This window comes from Phaenicophaeus curvirostris, unplaced genomic scaffold (assembly GCF_032191515.1).
Source record: "Phaenicophaeus curvirostris isolate KB17595 unplaced genomic scaffold, BPBGC_Pcur_1.0 scaffold_51, whole genome shotgun sequence".
NCBI classification, from domain to species: domain Eukaryota; kingdom Metazoa; phylum Chordata; class Aves; order Cuculiformes; family Cuculidae; genus Phaenicophaeus; species Phaenicophaeus curvirostris.
In genome coordinates this window covers 962604-975523 of record NW_027206674.1, presented here as the reverse complement: position 1 = coordinate 975523, position 12920 = coordinate 962604, and the positions used below count along the sequence as shown (strand labels likewise).

General features: G+C 56.3%; 2 protein-coding genes across 6 annotated transcripts in view; both read right to left on the bottom strand.

Annotated features, from left to right (window-relative positions):
- Positions 1-718: 718 nt before the first annotated feature.
- Positions 719-11116, bottom strand: AKAP8L (A-kinase anchoring protein 8 like). 3 transcript variants are annotated; one of them, XM_069881569.1, is made up of 13 exons: positions 11071-11116; positions 8681-8722; positions 7899-8130; positions 6277-6730; positions 5767-5890; positions 5591-5646; positions 5178-5214; positions 3907-4015; positions 3491-3632; positions 3122-3227; positions 2571-2701; positions 2044-2139; positions 719-1718 (listed from the first exon to the last, which is right to left on the bottom strand). In XM_069881569.1, exons 1-13 carry the CDS (start codon positions 11084-11086, stop codon positions 1299-1301), a joined length of 1965 nt encoding a protein of 654 aa, XP_069737670.1. In that variant the 5' UTR covers positions 11087-11116; the 3' UTR covers positions 719-1298. The 3 variants fall into 3 exon arrangements, with proteins under 3 accessions (XP_069737670.1, XP_069737671.1, XP_069737672.1); XM_069881570.1 differs by having other exon boundaries at positions 8690-8722; XM_069881571.1 differs by lacking the exon at positions 11071-11116 and having other exon boundaries at positions 8686-8722.
- Positions 11117-12536: 1420 nt separating this feature from the next.
- The window catches only part of WIZ (WIZ zinc finger), a 32326-nt gene continuing 31942 nt past the window's right edge, over positions 12537-12920 (bottom strand). For all 3 annotated transcript variants that reach the window (XM_069881550.1, XM_069881552.1, XM_069881551.1), the window contains one exon: positions 12537-12842. In XM_069881550.1, coding sequence (XP_069737651.1) covers positions 12683-12842 — 160 coding nt within the window. In that variant the 3' untranslated portion in view covers positions 12537-12682. The remainder of the gene's footprint in view (positions 12843-12920) is intronic.

Sequence of the window (12920 nt, the reverse complement as noted above, 5' to 3'; positions counted from 1 at the left end):
GCGACTCCCTCGCCCCCTACAGCTCCCAGGACCGACTCTGGGAAGAAGCCGAGGCCACACAGGATTCGTTACAGCGCTGACGAGCTATTTAGTGACTCAGGCTCTTAATTATGTTTAGGAAAGAACCTTCCAGGACTAGTCTAAAGTGTCTGCCTGCAGGAGAGAGCTTCACCGCTCCGGAAGGATAAACAGTGTGGGAATTGTGTTTTTCAGGGCAATAAATCTCCCTCACATGGAGCAGGTGGAATTCTCCCTCTCGCAGAGCTCAGCTCATCCAGCTCCTGCTCCCAGAAGCCTCCGGCAGCCACAGTCGCCAGGAACTGGGGCTGGATGAACAGGATTGAGAGCAGGAACATTCTTTTTTTCACGTGAACACCTAAATCTCCTGTTTCTCCCCTATAAATGACACCGAGCTGGAGTTTCCCAGACCAGATTTGGCATCAAGCAAGCACTTCAAGGCTTTCCAGCAGGAAAGCTCCTCTCCGTAGCAGGAACAGATTCCCCAGACGCCACAGAGGTTAAATTCCATCTCCCTCCCTCATTTCAGGAAGGAGAATCCATCCTCTAGGCGATGACAGCTTCAAGTAAGCATCCCCTGCTAATGCAGGCGAGGAAGTCGGCTCCACCGAACCCGAATAAACCACACAGCGGAGACACAGGGATCACAAACTGGTTCCCGAGCCTCTCGGGTCACCAAAAACTGAGGCGGAGTCAGGGATCATCCCGGTCCTTTTATCTCCGCCCACCAAACACCTTGAAACCAAAAACATTTTACAAACAACACAACGCTGACACCACAAACTTTCGCTCCGGGTTAAGAGGAAGAACAAAACATCCGGGGAATGTTACAGTCAGGTGGGAATCGTGTGGAACCTTCACAGCACGAATTAAACCCCCAAAGACGGGGTCACTGGCGGTTCCGGACGGACGGACGCGGGGAAGCCACCGTGGCTGTTAAATAGAGAGAAATTCCAATTGCAGGGAAGAGGAGAGGATCCGTCTGCCCGCTGGTGGAGCAGCACTGGTTTGTGTACATGCTCCAAAGGAAAATCCCCTAGGACAAAGCCATCTACAGAACAGCGACCAAACAAAACCTAGAGACTACAACGAGGATTCCGTTAAAAAAAAACCCAAACAGCTCCGCTTCCTCAAAATCCCGTTCCGGGTGAAACTTCCCTGGCCGGGGCGAGTTGAGGGAACGAGCGCTCCACACGCGAGCAAAGTTCACAGGGAGGGGTCATTATAAACCACCCCGAACTCATCCAAGTCCTTCCTCCTTCTGCTGCCCCAGGCAGATTTTACTCCACATCCTCATCCTCCTGTGCTGCAGCAGCTTCCAAGCTTTTTTCTTCCTCCTCATCTCCTGCCTCCAGGCCTTCTGCTGGCTGCTGCTCCTCCTCCTCGCAGAGAGGCTGCTCCGCACGCTGGGAAGGCTGCTCCTCCAGCTCTGTCTGTGCTCGGGGCTGCTCCTCAGCTCCCGTCTCTGTCCCTGCTTCTCCTCGCTCTCCCTCACTTTCAGCTCCTTCTGCATCTGGATTCTCTTCGGGATCCTTATTTTCCTCTTCCACGTTTTCTTCCTCTGCATTTTCCTCTTCTGGATTTTCCTCCTCATCCTTGTTTTCCTCTGCTGCTCCCTCCTCCGTGTTTCCACCGGCTCCCCCTTCTCCTTCCTCATGCTCCTCTTTTTCTTCTGGATCATCCGTGAAGGGATTCTCGCCCTGAGAAGAGAAGACAAACACTTGTCTGCCACAAGCTTATCTCTAGCGGCAGCCGAGGAGCACGAGCTCCACAAACACTCCCAGGGAGTTCAGGTTCTGGCTGCAGCGGAGCGAGCAGATGCCGCCTCCGGAATCCAGGACTCCAACTTCTGAGCTGGAGGCTTTGCCCAACCCGTTTTCTCACGGTTTGGAGCCTCAGGACTTGATAATCCACAACTGGAATCAAACACATACTCCAAATCCACAAAGCTTAGCTGAGAAGCAGCCAACAGCACCAACTCCTGCGGAATCCCAAAGGCAGGGAAGCCGCTCGGCCCGCACCCACCTTCAGGTACCGCTCCAGCTTCTTGCTGATGAGTTTGTTGTTAAGGATGCTCCTCGCGACAACCAGCGACGACTTCTTGGATTGCTCCATCATTGCCTGCGCAGGAAGAGGGAAAAACACATTCTGATTAAGTTTTGAACTCACTTTGAATGCCGGGGACTCAGCGCAGCTCGACAGGGGGAGACGCAACACGTCTGGGTAGGTGAAATGGCCTCAGGTTGTGCCAGGGGAGGTTTAGTTTGGGGTGTGGGAACTATTTATTCACTGGACGCGTGGTGAAGCCTTGGAAGTGGCTGCGGTGGAGCCTCCATCCTTGGAGGAGTTCAAAACACGTGGGGTCGTGGCACCTGGGGACAGGGTTTGGTGGTGGTGGTGGGACTGAATGAGCCGAGAGGGCTTTTCCAACCTTCCTAATTCCATCACATTGATAGCAGAGGACCAAGGGAAGCTCTCCCTGTGTTTCAGGAGCCACAAGAACTCAAACCAGACCAATTCCTGCTGCTCCGACGGCAGCCAAAGCCGCTCACCCGGCGGTTGTGGTTGTGGTCCAGTGACTTCAGGTGCTTCTGGATGATCCCGTACTGCATCGGGATGAAGAGGTCGCAGGCGGCGCAGTGGGCGGCCTCCACCTTCTTGATGAAATGCTCCATCTCGATGTCTGGAAAGGGAGACGAGAACGGCGTTAGAGGGAAATAACCCTGCGATTTGTGTTGCGTTCCAGATTTTACTCCAGCCTCCGTTATAAACTCATCCCTGGGCCCACCAGAAACCTTCGTCCCCAGCCACCTTTCCAGGAGCATCGCAACAATCTCCTGGACTACGAGAGGAACACAAATCCCACACAGCTCATGGAATGCACCGGCCCCACGAGCACACAAGGATCCCTTCAGCCAACTCATCACGGATCCAAGCGCCCGCAGAGCCAGGAGGCAACGGTGAGGAGCTGGCGGCACTAGAACCTAAGAGTTCCACCCTTTGGCAATGCCACCAGGCTCCTCCCTTCCCATTTTCCACCATTTTTGACAATTTTAGAGCCAGGGAGGCAGCCACCGTGCACGAAGGACCCCACAGTCCTTACCTTGCGTCAGATCTTGGTCCCTGTAGATCTGCTGGATGACCGCGTTGATGTCCTCAACCCCTTTCCGACGCTCTTCTGTTTTCCTGGTTTTATTAGCAACATATTCCTGCGTGGCGGAATTATTTGCTATTAATCCTTTTCTACCCCCATTTTCAGTCCATCTCTCCAGCGCATTCATCCCAACAGCCCTACAGATCCACTCTGGCCACCAGAATCTGCAGTGGGCAAGGAATTCCACCCCACAAAAGAGGCCCTGGGGGTGCTGGTTGAGCTGAACATGAGGGATCGTCCCTCTGGCTACTCCAAAATAACCACAAACCACCCCAAAACGCGAGAACCCAGGGGACGGCAGCGCATCTGGAGACTCACCTGGAGGAAGTCGGCCGTCTGCTGAGGCAGCTTCGTCCCAACAAACTTGAAATGTTCCTTATGGAATTTACTCTCCAGGTGACTGTTCATCTCGTCGTCGTAGAAGGTCCGGTATTTGCACAACGAGCAAACGAACTGGATCCTGCAGAGAGATTTGGAGGCAAATGGAAGCGATACTGAAACTGGTTCTGCGCGGCAACGCTCCCTCTGGATCCGCTTAAGAGATGGAAGATGAATTTAGGGCAATTTCCAACCCTTTCAGCATTTTTCCCGCAAGTTTCCCCATTTCTGTTTATCTCCTAGGATGGGCAGAAGAGCAAAGCAGCTTCCAGAGGAACATCCCAAACCCTGGAAGAACCAGGAACAGGACGAGCGACCTGGCTGTGAGGCCCCAGAGAAGGAAGTGGCGTCGTTACCTCTCCACCATGCGATCCCGATGCCTTTTCTTCTGCCTGTCCTGCGTTTTCTTCCCCACCTGCAGCTTGCGTTTGATCTGGCTGATCTCCTCCTGGATTGTCAGCGCTCCTGTGGGGTTAAAGCAGGGCGAGGGGGGAGGATTTCAGGCCATCATCTCATCGAGAACGATTTCCCTGGAGGAACTGAGGCATCGGCCCAGCCCAGAGACCCCAGCACATCCCCAGGCTGCTCCCTCCCGCCGAGGCTGCTCCCCACGACAGCTCAGCCACCCCAAATCCGCGTCTCCTGTGCTGGGACAGGCCGGGTGGGGAGAACCCACGGCCAACAGGCTCCAACGTGCCCTCCCAGCTCTTTGTTTTAATTCCCGTTTCCTACTCCTGGTTTATAACCTTGTTGATTAGCTCCGGGGTTGATTATTTAGATCCTACCCGCTCCGATTTGAACACTAGCAATGGGATAAAGGTTGAAGAAGGGGAACCGCTTTACACCAGGAATTTTTGGGACATGAGAGCCCGTCCAATCCCAGGATCAGAGTTACCGGTAGGAGGGGCAGCAGGGACCCCCCCCTTGCCTCTTCCCACAGATTTCCCTGCTTCCCTAAGCTCCCTTCGGGTATTGTAGCGCTTTTCTCCGACCAGTCCCATCCTTCCGAGCCAAGAAGCTCCATCCCGAACAGTTTAGGCAGCGTCGGAGGCCACGGCACAGCAGGTTCCTTACATCCCAGCTCCCCCGACCTACCTTGGCCAAGGGATCCAGCTCCTCCCTAGCAGGGATTTATCGCACTTCCTTATCCCTGAGCAGACACAAAGGACGGGATTCATCGGACTAAACGCGGACGTTAGAGCCGAACTGTCCCCTCGCCCCCGAGAGGGGGATCTGACAGGTCCTATCCTGAAGGATGAGGAAATTGCAGCCCTGGGAAAGGCTCCCCTGTTTCTCTCCGCTGGCTACGGGGACACAATCCCACCGGAGCGCCACCAGCTCTCACCAGTAGGATCCCACCTCCGATATTCCGGGGAACAGGCAATAAGACACCTCGCCCTTCACCCGGAAGGTGTGGAGGCTCAGCTGGGGTCACCAAGACACAAGGAACAGTGAAGCCGTGAGGCAAACGGAGCCAATGGACTCCAGGAATGAAGGAGCCTGAACAAACTGATCGGATTTCATTGGAAATCTCTCTCCTGGCCACACCAAAGCCCTTGACTGGAGCAGGTTCTGCTCCACGTGGAGCGTAGGAGCGCAACGGAGCCATCGCGCAGCGCTAACTCACCTTTCTCTGAATCTTTTCCTTCGTCATCTTCCCCTTCCTAAAAGAGGAACGTCAGGAAGTTAAGACCATCCAGAGAAAGCGAGTGCCTGGAGGCCAGACTGACACTGCCTTCAGGATTCTCCACATCCCAGGGAATTGGGGCGTCTCCCTGACTCAAAACTCTGCACGTGGGTATTTTACTGTGTTTCGACACCACCAGGCACCTCGCAGCGATGCTGCGGCCACTGGGTGCAGCGGGAACACCCCGTAACGCCCACAATTCCCTCGCTGACACATTCCACTTCATCTTCTCCTCCCTCCTTGTCCCACTGCCTTGTTTAGGGAATAATATGGGACTCCAGGACCTACCCTCATCCCCTCCAACCGCAGCTACAGCTTTGAGCACGACAGAAAGGTTTCCAGGGGCTACTTACCCCTCTGGAGCCCTCTTTCTCCTCTTTTTCTCCCGATTCTCCTTCCGTTCCCTCCTCTGGAAGAAACGGCACCGTCAGCAAATGAGGAAGAACCCAAACCAGCAGCAATAGTTTTCCCCAACACATTAAACACGTTCTCTCGCTCCCAAACGCCACAAAGCCGTCTCCGCTCTCACCGTTGTCGGAATCGGAGTTATCGGAACCATCCGTCTTCGCCGCTTTGCTGTCAGGTTCGTCGGAGCTGTTCGTCTGCTTCCGCTTCTTCGTGATGGGATCCTTTTTGAGTTTCTTTTTCTGGGGCTGTGAGGGAAGAGCAAGGTTCATTCTCACAGCGGCAACAAGGCCTCCTTTTCCTCGGTTTTAGCGAGTTCAGCTGCCGGCCTCTTGTTTCCGCTGGGCAGAGCCCATCAGGAAGGACACAATCCCCAAACCTCTGTCCCGTAACACGGGAAACCGAGCCGAGAATGACACTGTTATTCCCCTAATGAGATTTTTGGAAATTAAACACCCCACCTACGCACCCGAGTGCCCTCGTCTCTGTCTGCTCCGGAGAACAACGTCACTAACAGAGAATTTCGTATTATTGCTTCCTAGAGGGCATTTTGGAGCCTGTCACCACGCGGATCGGTTGGGAAGTAACCCGAATCCAAGGCCAGCAGGTGCGGGGATCTCACGCAAGCACTTACTTTAAAATCCGAGTCCCACGTTTTCCAGTTTCTCCTCATCCGCTGCTTCATCATCCCTCCTCCGTAGCGCATGTTTCCCGAGAAGCCTCGCATGCCCTGGAACATGCCGTGTTCTGGGATAATGTTGTGGGAGAAGAGGGACGGGAGCCGGGAGGAGCCGTGGTGGCCATAGCCTCGCGATCCCATGGAGGACGGCGGCTCGTTCCACTGCCCGCCCAGGCGCCCGGGGTAGGATCTGTTATTGCGTCCGTCTCGCCCCCAGTTCTGGCCTCGCTGGCCGAAGTTATCCCGGGCTCTGTTCTGGTAGTGATCCCGGCGGCTGTCGTAGAAGTTGTCGTAGTGGCCCTCGTAGGCGTTCTCGTCGTGCTCGGACTCGCTGTAGTCGTAGCCGGAGCGGTAAGGGTCGCGGTCGTTCATGGAAGACCGGGAGTCGTAGGATTCGTACGAGTCGTACCTGAAAAAGAAGTGGGGGCAGAGCTCAGGAAACCAAACCCTTCGGAACGGGCTCTTGTGGTGATGTCCCGGTTATGCTCCACGTGGGACACGACACGGAGCAGCAGAAGCTGGTGATGGAGCCTCCAATTCCAGCACTGGAGGAACCAGAGACCTTTGGATGTGGAAATCCCAGATGCCAGGGAACCCCTCGAGCCACCCGGCTCTTCCAAAGCCACCGGAATACTTGAAGAGAATTAAAACCTGAGCCCATTCCCACAGATCTGCTTCCAAAGGAGCTTTGGAAGCAAACCCAGAGCTCCACCTGATCCGGTAACCCCTCAAGGAACAGGGCGGTTTACTCCTCAGCTACTCAAGGACCTATTCCCAACTCATCCTGCCCCATTCCCACATGGAATCCACCCGTTAAGGACCCGGTTTCTCCAACTGCAAAGCCAACACGTGCCCCTCAGTTGATTTAAAGCCATTTTTTCCTCTTGGAAATGCAGCCACAGAGGGTTTGTAACTTTACTCCTGCAACACTCAAGCCGTGGCGTGCGCCTCGCACTGGAATTCGGAGCTTTGGACGCCCGCTGGCAGCGCTTGGACTGACAAGGAAACCTCCTGCTGCTTTTCCTGTTATTCCTTGCACTGAGCAGGATTTTTTTGGCCTTTTAATAAAGCCCATCCCATTCCCAACTGGCGTGGTGGCGCCGGAGGGGTGGAAAAGCACCGCAGGCAGGAGTGTGTCCGCGAGCAGCCAACCGCCAGCTCACGGGATCAAAGCAGAGGAGCCCAAAACAGCACTTGAAGGGACAAGAAACCAGGGAACCGCTCGACAAACCTCTTCCAGTGCAGTTAAACACAAAGCACCTGAGAGAAATCGATTTGACATGAGAATACAGGCGTCTCGTTCCATACGAGAGGAGCTGCCCCATGGGAACACCAAGGCCTGGCTCAAAACTCAACACGCTCATCAATAAAAGGGAAATCTTTGGGGAGAGAATCCTAGTTATTGGTGTTTAACCACTGAGAGGGAGCCGATCACGCCGTAGAGACAAGCGTCTGCTGCTCCGCTGGCCACAAACCCTCACAGAGCAGCACAACTTGACCCATTAATCCAGGAACGAACCAAACCGAGCAGCGACGACTCTTTAACTCGTCCCCACAACTCCACGCCGCGTGCTCACCTGTCTCCACCGGATCCGTAGTGTCCTCCCGGCATGGCGTCCGCGTCCATGTGCGACATCATGTCCAAGCGCTGGTTCATTTTGGCGATGACGGCGTCGCCGCCCCCGCCGTCGGGGTTCATGTCCATGTCCGAGTTGCCCATTTCCCAGGAGTTTGAGGCTCCCATGCCGTATCCGTAATTCCCCGAGTTATCCTGGCCGTACCCATAGCCGTAACCGTACCCCTCGTAACCTGGAACGACAATAATCAGGTTTATTTCCAGGTGCCCGGCTTCGCAAATGCTTTAATTCCAATTAAAATGTCACCAAGAGTTAAAGCTGAAATTTCTAAGTCACTTAAAACTTGGATCCCTTGGGCTCACAAAGGGTTGAGGGAACAATTTGCTGGGAAGAATCCCAAACCTGCTCTGGGGAGGAATAAACCCAGACAAGGCAGAGCCTCCCTAAAACACTTTATGGGATCACAGAACCATTTACAACTGGTTTCCCGTTTGATGTGAAGCAGTCGGGAGCGAGACAGACGCAGCTCGGATGCAAGAGCTGCTTCATAACCCCGTGTATCGCACGGAATGAGCCTCCAGCCCAGCGCTTCCCACACATTTACTCTCAAGAAGTGATGGAGAAGCTTCTCCTCAGGCTAAAGAGGCCAAATCTGTTACAAACAGGGAAAAAAACACAGCGGGAATAACACACGAGGCCAATTAAAAGCTTAAAAATTAGGTTTCTCTTCCTTCTTCTGAAGCGGAAGGGAATAAACGAATCTGTCAGAAATCACTCCGTACTGTACTTGCCTCTGCTCGTCCCCGAGTTCCAGTCTCCATAACCTAGAAAAGAGCAGAAAGCAATTAGAGACAAGGTTATCGTTATCGGCAGCCAAAGGGATCCTGATGACGCAGCATCCAAATGGAGCAACGGCCCCAAAAATCCTGCCCCTTACACCAAACAGGGAAGGAATCGCCCCACAGGAACCCCACACCCTTCCCTCAACCCCCTCAAAAACCAGGCTTGAATACCAAACTGAGCTCCCAACAAGGATCTCCACAATCCAGTATTTTGGGAGCAGAGGCAAAGAATTTGGGAATGCGTGAGGGAATAAACCCTGCTCCGATCAGAGAGAGGAGAATGGGACAGGGAAGCTTTAACCCCGACTTTCAGATGCTCTTGGTGGTGAAACGTGTCTCGACAGCTTTGCTGCCCTTCGCCCTTGCAAGGAAACAACCGGAAGACGCAGGAATTGGGACAGAAGGACGTGATCCGGAGGAGCTCCGGCTGGGATGTCGACATCCCGTGCTCCCCAGGCAAGAAAACATCACCCCAGCATTAATTTTCAAAGTAATTACAGCTTCGTTAGCCAGGGTGGGTGCGCACACCACGTCCCTTCGCATCAATCCGTGCGCACGCCACAGGGAACGAGGTGACTGGGCAGGTTTGTGATTTCCTCCTTAATTAAAACTCCTCTTTCCACAAAAAGGTTGGGTTTTTAATTGCCTTTCTTGCACCCCAGTGTCACCGTCACAGCCCGAACCGCTCCAACAAAAGCAGCTGATGCCGATCGTATCCCGCGCCCACCAGGGAGGATAAAATCGGAGAGATTTAACAGAGAAAAAGGCAAAATTGCTGCTGAAGGCGAGGAGGAAAGTCAGAGCTGTGACCTGGGCGGGGATTCCTCCCAAGCTGCCACAACCTGGGCCCCTCATTAGACTTAATGAGGAGAGATATTGGCTTTCATGCAATCATGGAGTGGTTTGGGCTGGAAGGGACCTCGAAGGCCACCCAGTTCCACCCCCTGACACAGGCTGGAACACCTCCCGCTGGATCAGGGGCTCCAAGCTCCATCCAACCTGGCCTTGAACCCGTCCAGGGAGGGAGCAGCCACCAGTTCTCAGAGCAACCAGGGCCTCCCCACCCTCCCAGGAGAACATTTCTCCCCAAGATCTCACCTCCATCTTCCCTCTTTCAGCTTAAAACTGTTCTCCACATCCTATCCCCACACTCCCTGATCAAGATCCCCTCCCCACCTTCTCGTCTCCAGGCTGAACAACCCCAGCCCTCCCAGCCTGGCCTTGGACGGGAGGTGCTCCAGCCCTCAGGGCCCCGTTTCTCCCCTTCTCAGCCCCATTTCTCCCTACCCAGAGCCCCGTTTCTCTCTCAGGGCCCCGCTCCCCCCTCTTCAGACCCGCTTCTATCTCCCGAGGCCCCCATTCTTCTCTCAAGGCCCCCATTTCTCCCCCTCCTGGCCCTGTTCTTCTCTTGGGCCCTCGCTCTCCCCCCAGTCAGCCCTATTCCTCTTTCAGGGCCCCATTTCTACCCCCTCAGCCTCATTTCTCTCTCAGGGCCCCATTTCTCCCCATCCTGCCCCATTTTCCCCTCCCCAGAGCCCCGTTTCTCCCCTCCCAGACCCCCATTCCTCTCTCAGCCCCTCATTCCTGCCCCCTCACGCCTGTTTCGCCCTCGGGGCGCCCTTTTCTCCCCCCTCAGCCCCAGTTCCCCCCTCCAGGAGACCCGTTTCCCCAAGCCCCTCAGCCCCATTCCCCTATCAGGGCCCTATTTCTCCCCATCCTGTCCCGCTTTCCCCTTCCCAAGCCCCGTTTCTCCCCCCTCCAGGCCCCCAGCTCCTCTCTCAGCCCCTCGTTCCTCCCCCTCAGCCCCTTGTTCCCCCCTCCCCAGCCCCGTTTCTCCCCCCTCAGCCCCGTTTCTCACCCCCCAGGCCCCCAGCCCCTCTCTCACGCCCTTGTTCCCCCTCACTCAGCCCCTCGTTCCCCTCCCAGCCCCCTGTTCCTCTCTCAGCTCCTCGTTCCCCTCCTCTCAGCCCCGTTTCTCCCCCTCAGCCCCTCGTTCCCTAACCCCCAGCCCCATTTCTCCCCCTCCAGGCCCCCAGCCCCTCTCTCAGCCCCCGGTTCCCCCCTCCCCAGCCCCGTTCCTCCCCCCTCAGCCTCATTCTTCTCTCAGCACCCCCCTAGCCCCGTTTCTCCCCTCTCTCAGCCCCGTTTCTCCCCCTCAGCCCCCCGTTCCCCCCTCCCCAGCCCCGTTTCTCCCCCCCCAGGCCCCCAGCCCCTCTCTCAGCCCCCCGTTCCCCCCTCCCCAGCCCCGTTTCTCCCCCCCCCAGGCCCCCAGCCCCTCTCTCAGGCCCCCGTTGCCCCCCCCGGCCCCGCCCCGCCGCCATCTCCCTCACCCGCGAAGCCGCTCATGATGGCGGCGCCCCCGCTCGGTAACGGCGCCGCGCGGGCCCCGCCCCCCCACCCCTTGTCCGCGCGGCCCCGCCCCCCCGCGCTCCCATTGGCCGCCGTCCCCCGCGCCCCCCGCTGCCATTGGCCGCTCGGCCTGTCAATCAAAGCGCCGCGCGCGCCTTTTCTCAATGGGCGCCGCGGCGCCGCGCGGCGATTGGCCGGCAGCGCGCGGGGCCTGAACCTCCCTGCGCTCCCATTGGACACGTGCTGGGCCGCTCAGCCAATAGCGACCCGGAACCGCCCCGGCGGCCGCTGCCATTGGCGGGATCGGAGCAGGCCCCGCCCCCTCCAACCCACGTGACTGGACCCGCGGCCCCCCCCATTCCCTCAGGACTCGGGGCCCATCCCGATCCGAGGCCCCTTTCCCTCAGGACTCGGGGCTCATCCCGATCCGAGGCCCCATCCCCTCAGGACTCGGGGTTCATCCCAACCCAGGGTCCCCAGATCCCACGATCCAGCCCTATCCTGCTCCCCTTCTCCCGTTTAAAGTCCCCCCCAAACTCCAGAGACTCGTCTCTCTTCCCTGGGCTTCATTTCCAGAAGAATTTAATCCATCGTCCCGTATTCCCGGTACAAGAATCACCAGAATCTGCCCCCAAAGAAAATTGGAAATAAAAAAAAAAAAAAAAAAGAAGAAGAAGAAAAAAAAATATTTCTCCGTTAAAACTCCTTCCGAAATCCGGAAGTTTTGGGATTTCCAAATAAAAAGGAATATTTCTTATTTCTACACAAATCTAGCGTTTAGAAAAGTCGGGCTATGGAGCTAGACGAGGAAAACCGGGAAGAACAAAGAAACAACGAAGCGATGGTGAAACTGGGGGAAAGGGTCGAACCAAACCCGCCCGGTGCCGCCAACTCCCGGCGGGAATACCGGGAATTCCGTGGTTTTCCTGCTCCCACCGGAAGGTTTTACGGTTTCCAGTGGGTCCCAACCGCTGCTCCTGCTCTTCAGGGTGGAATTCCAGGTGCGGGGGGCGGATTCGGCGCGGGGTTTTGCTTTGCCGCGGTGGAAAAAAGCAAGAGGGAAGCGGCAGCGTTTGTTTTGGTGTGGGAAAAGGGGATTTTGGGCAACATGCAACCCCGGAACCGAGGGATTCCGACACCTACGCGAGACTAACTCGTCGCCTACGGAAAATCCCAACTGGAATATAGAAGAATTCGAAGGGGAATATACAAAATCCACAGCGTTTTCCGGGAATGCGAATTCCCCTTCGGCTCCGTCCCGATCAAGGCGGCACCGTTTGTTCTTTGGGCTAAAAAAAACAGATTTGGGGAAGCGAGGAGAGGGGAGAATTCCCGTCCCTGCGCCGGGCCCGGCATCGAGCCGGTGCTGGATCCCAGCTGCCGCACGACTCCGAGGGTTGTTTGGATCCATGTAGTGCATGTGGCCGGGATTGTCCCCTCCCAGCTCATCCCTTGGAAGGGGGGGGAACTCTGGAGGGGCGAAGGCAGCGATCGAAAACCCCCCTTTCCCCTAAAAATAAGGAATCGTGGATGGGGAAGGGGAGGCGAGGATGCTCCGGCGACATCCGCGGTGGCTTCGGCTCGGGGCTGCGGTTACTGAGCCTCGGCCAGGGCGGGCGGCTCAGGGGCAGGGGCGGCGTCGCTCCGTAACGGATCCGCTTTGGAGAAATTCATTTCCAGGATGTGTCGCTGGAGATGCCAAACCCACTCCTCCTGGATGGAGAGGGGACCTTGGAATTCCACCTCGCAGAACCTACGGACGACACCGCGTCAGCTTGGGGATCGTGGGGTTGGGTGGGGGCAGCCCCCAAGAAGCGGGATACGGGCCGCG

Bases quoted from the DNA above. Each gene is read 5' to 3' on its own strand.
- AKAP8L (XM_069881569.1), bottom strand. The intron at 8,131-8,680 runs GTACGGAGTGAT...TTGTCGTTCCAG, and splicing joins GACGAGCAGAGGCAAGTACA to GTTACGAGGGGTACGGTTAC. The intron at 3,633-3,906 runs GTAACGACGCCA...ATCTCTCTGCAG, and splicing joins CGGGATCGCATGGTGGAGAG to GATCCAGTTCGTTTGCTCGT.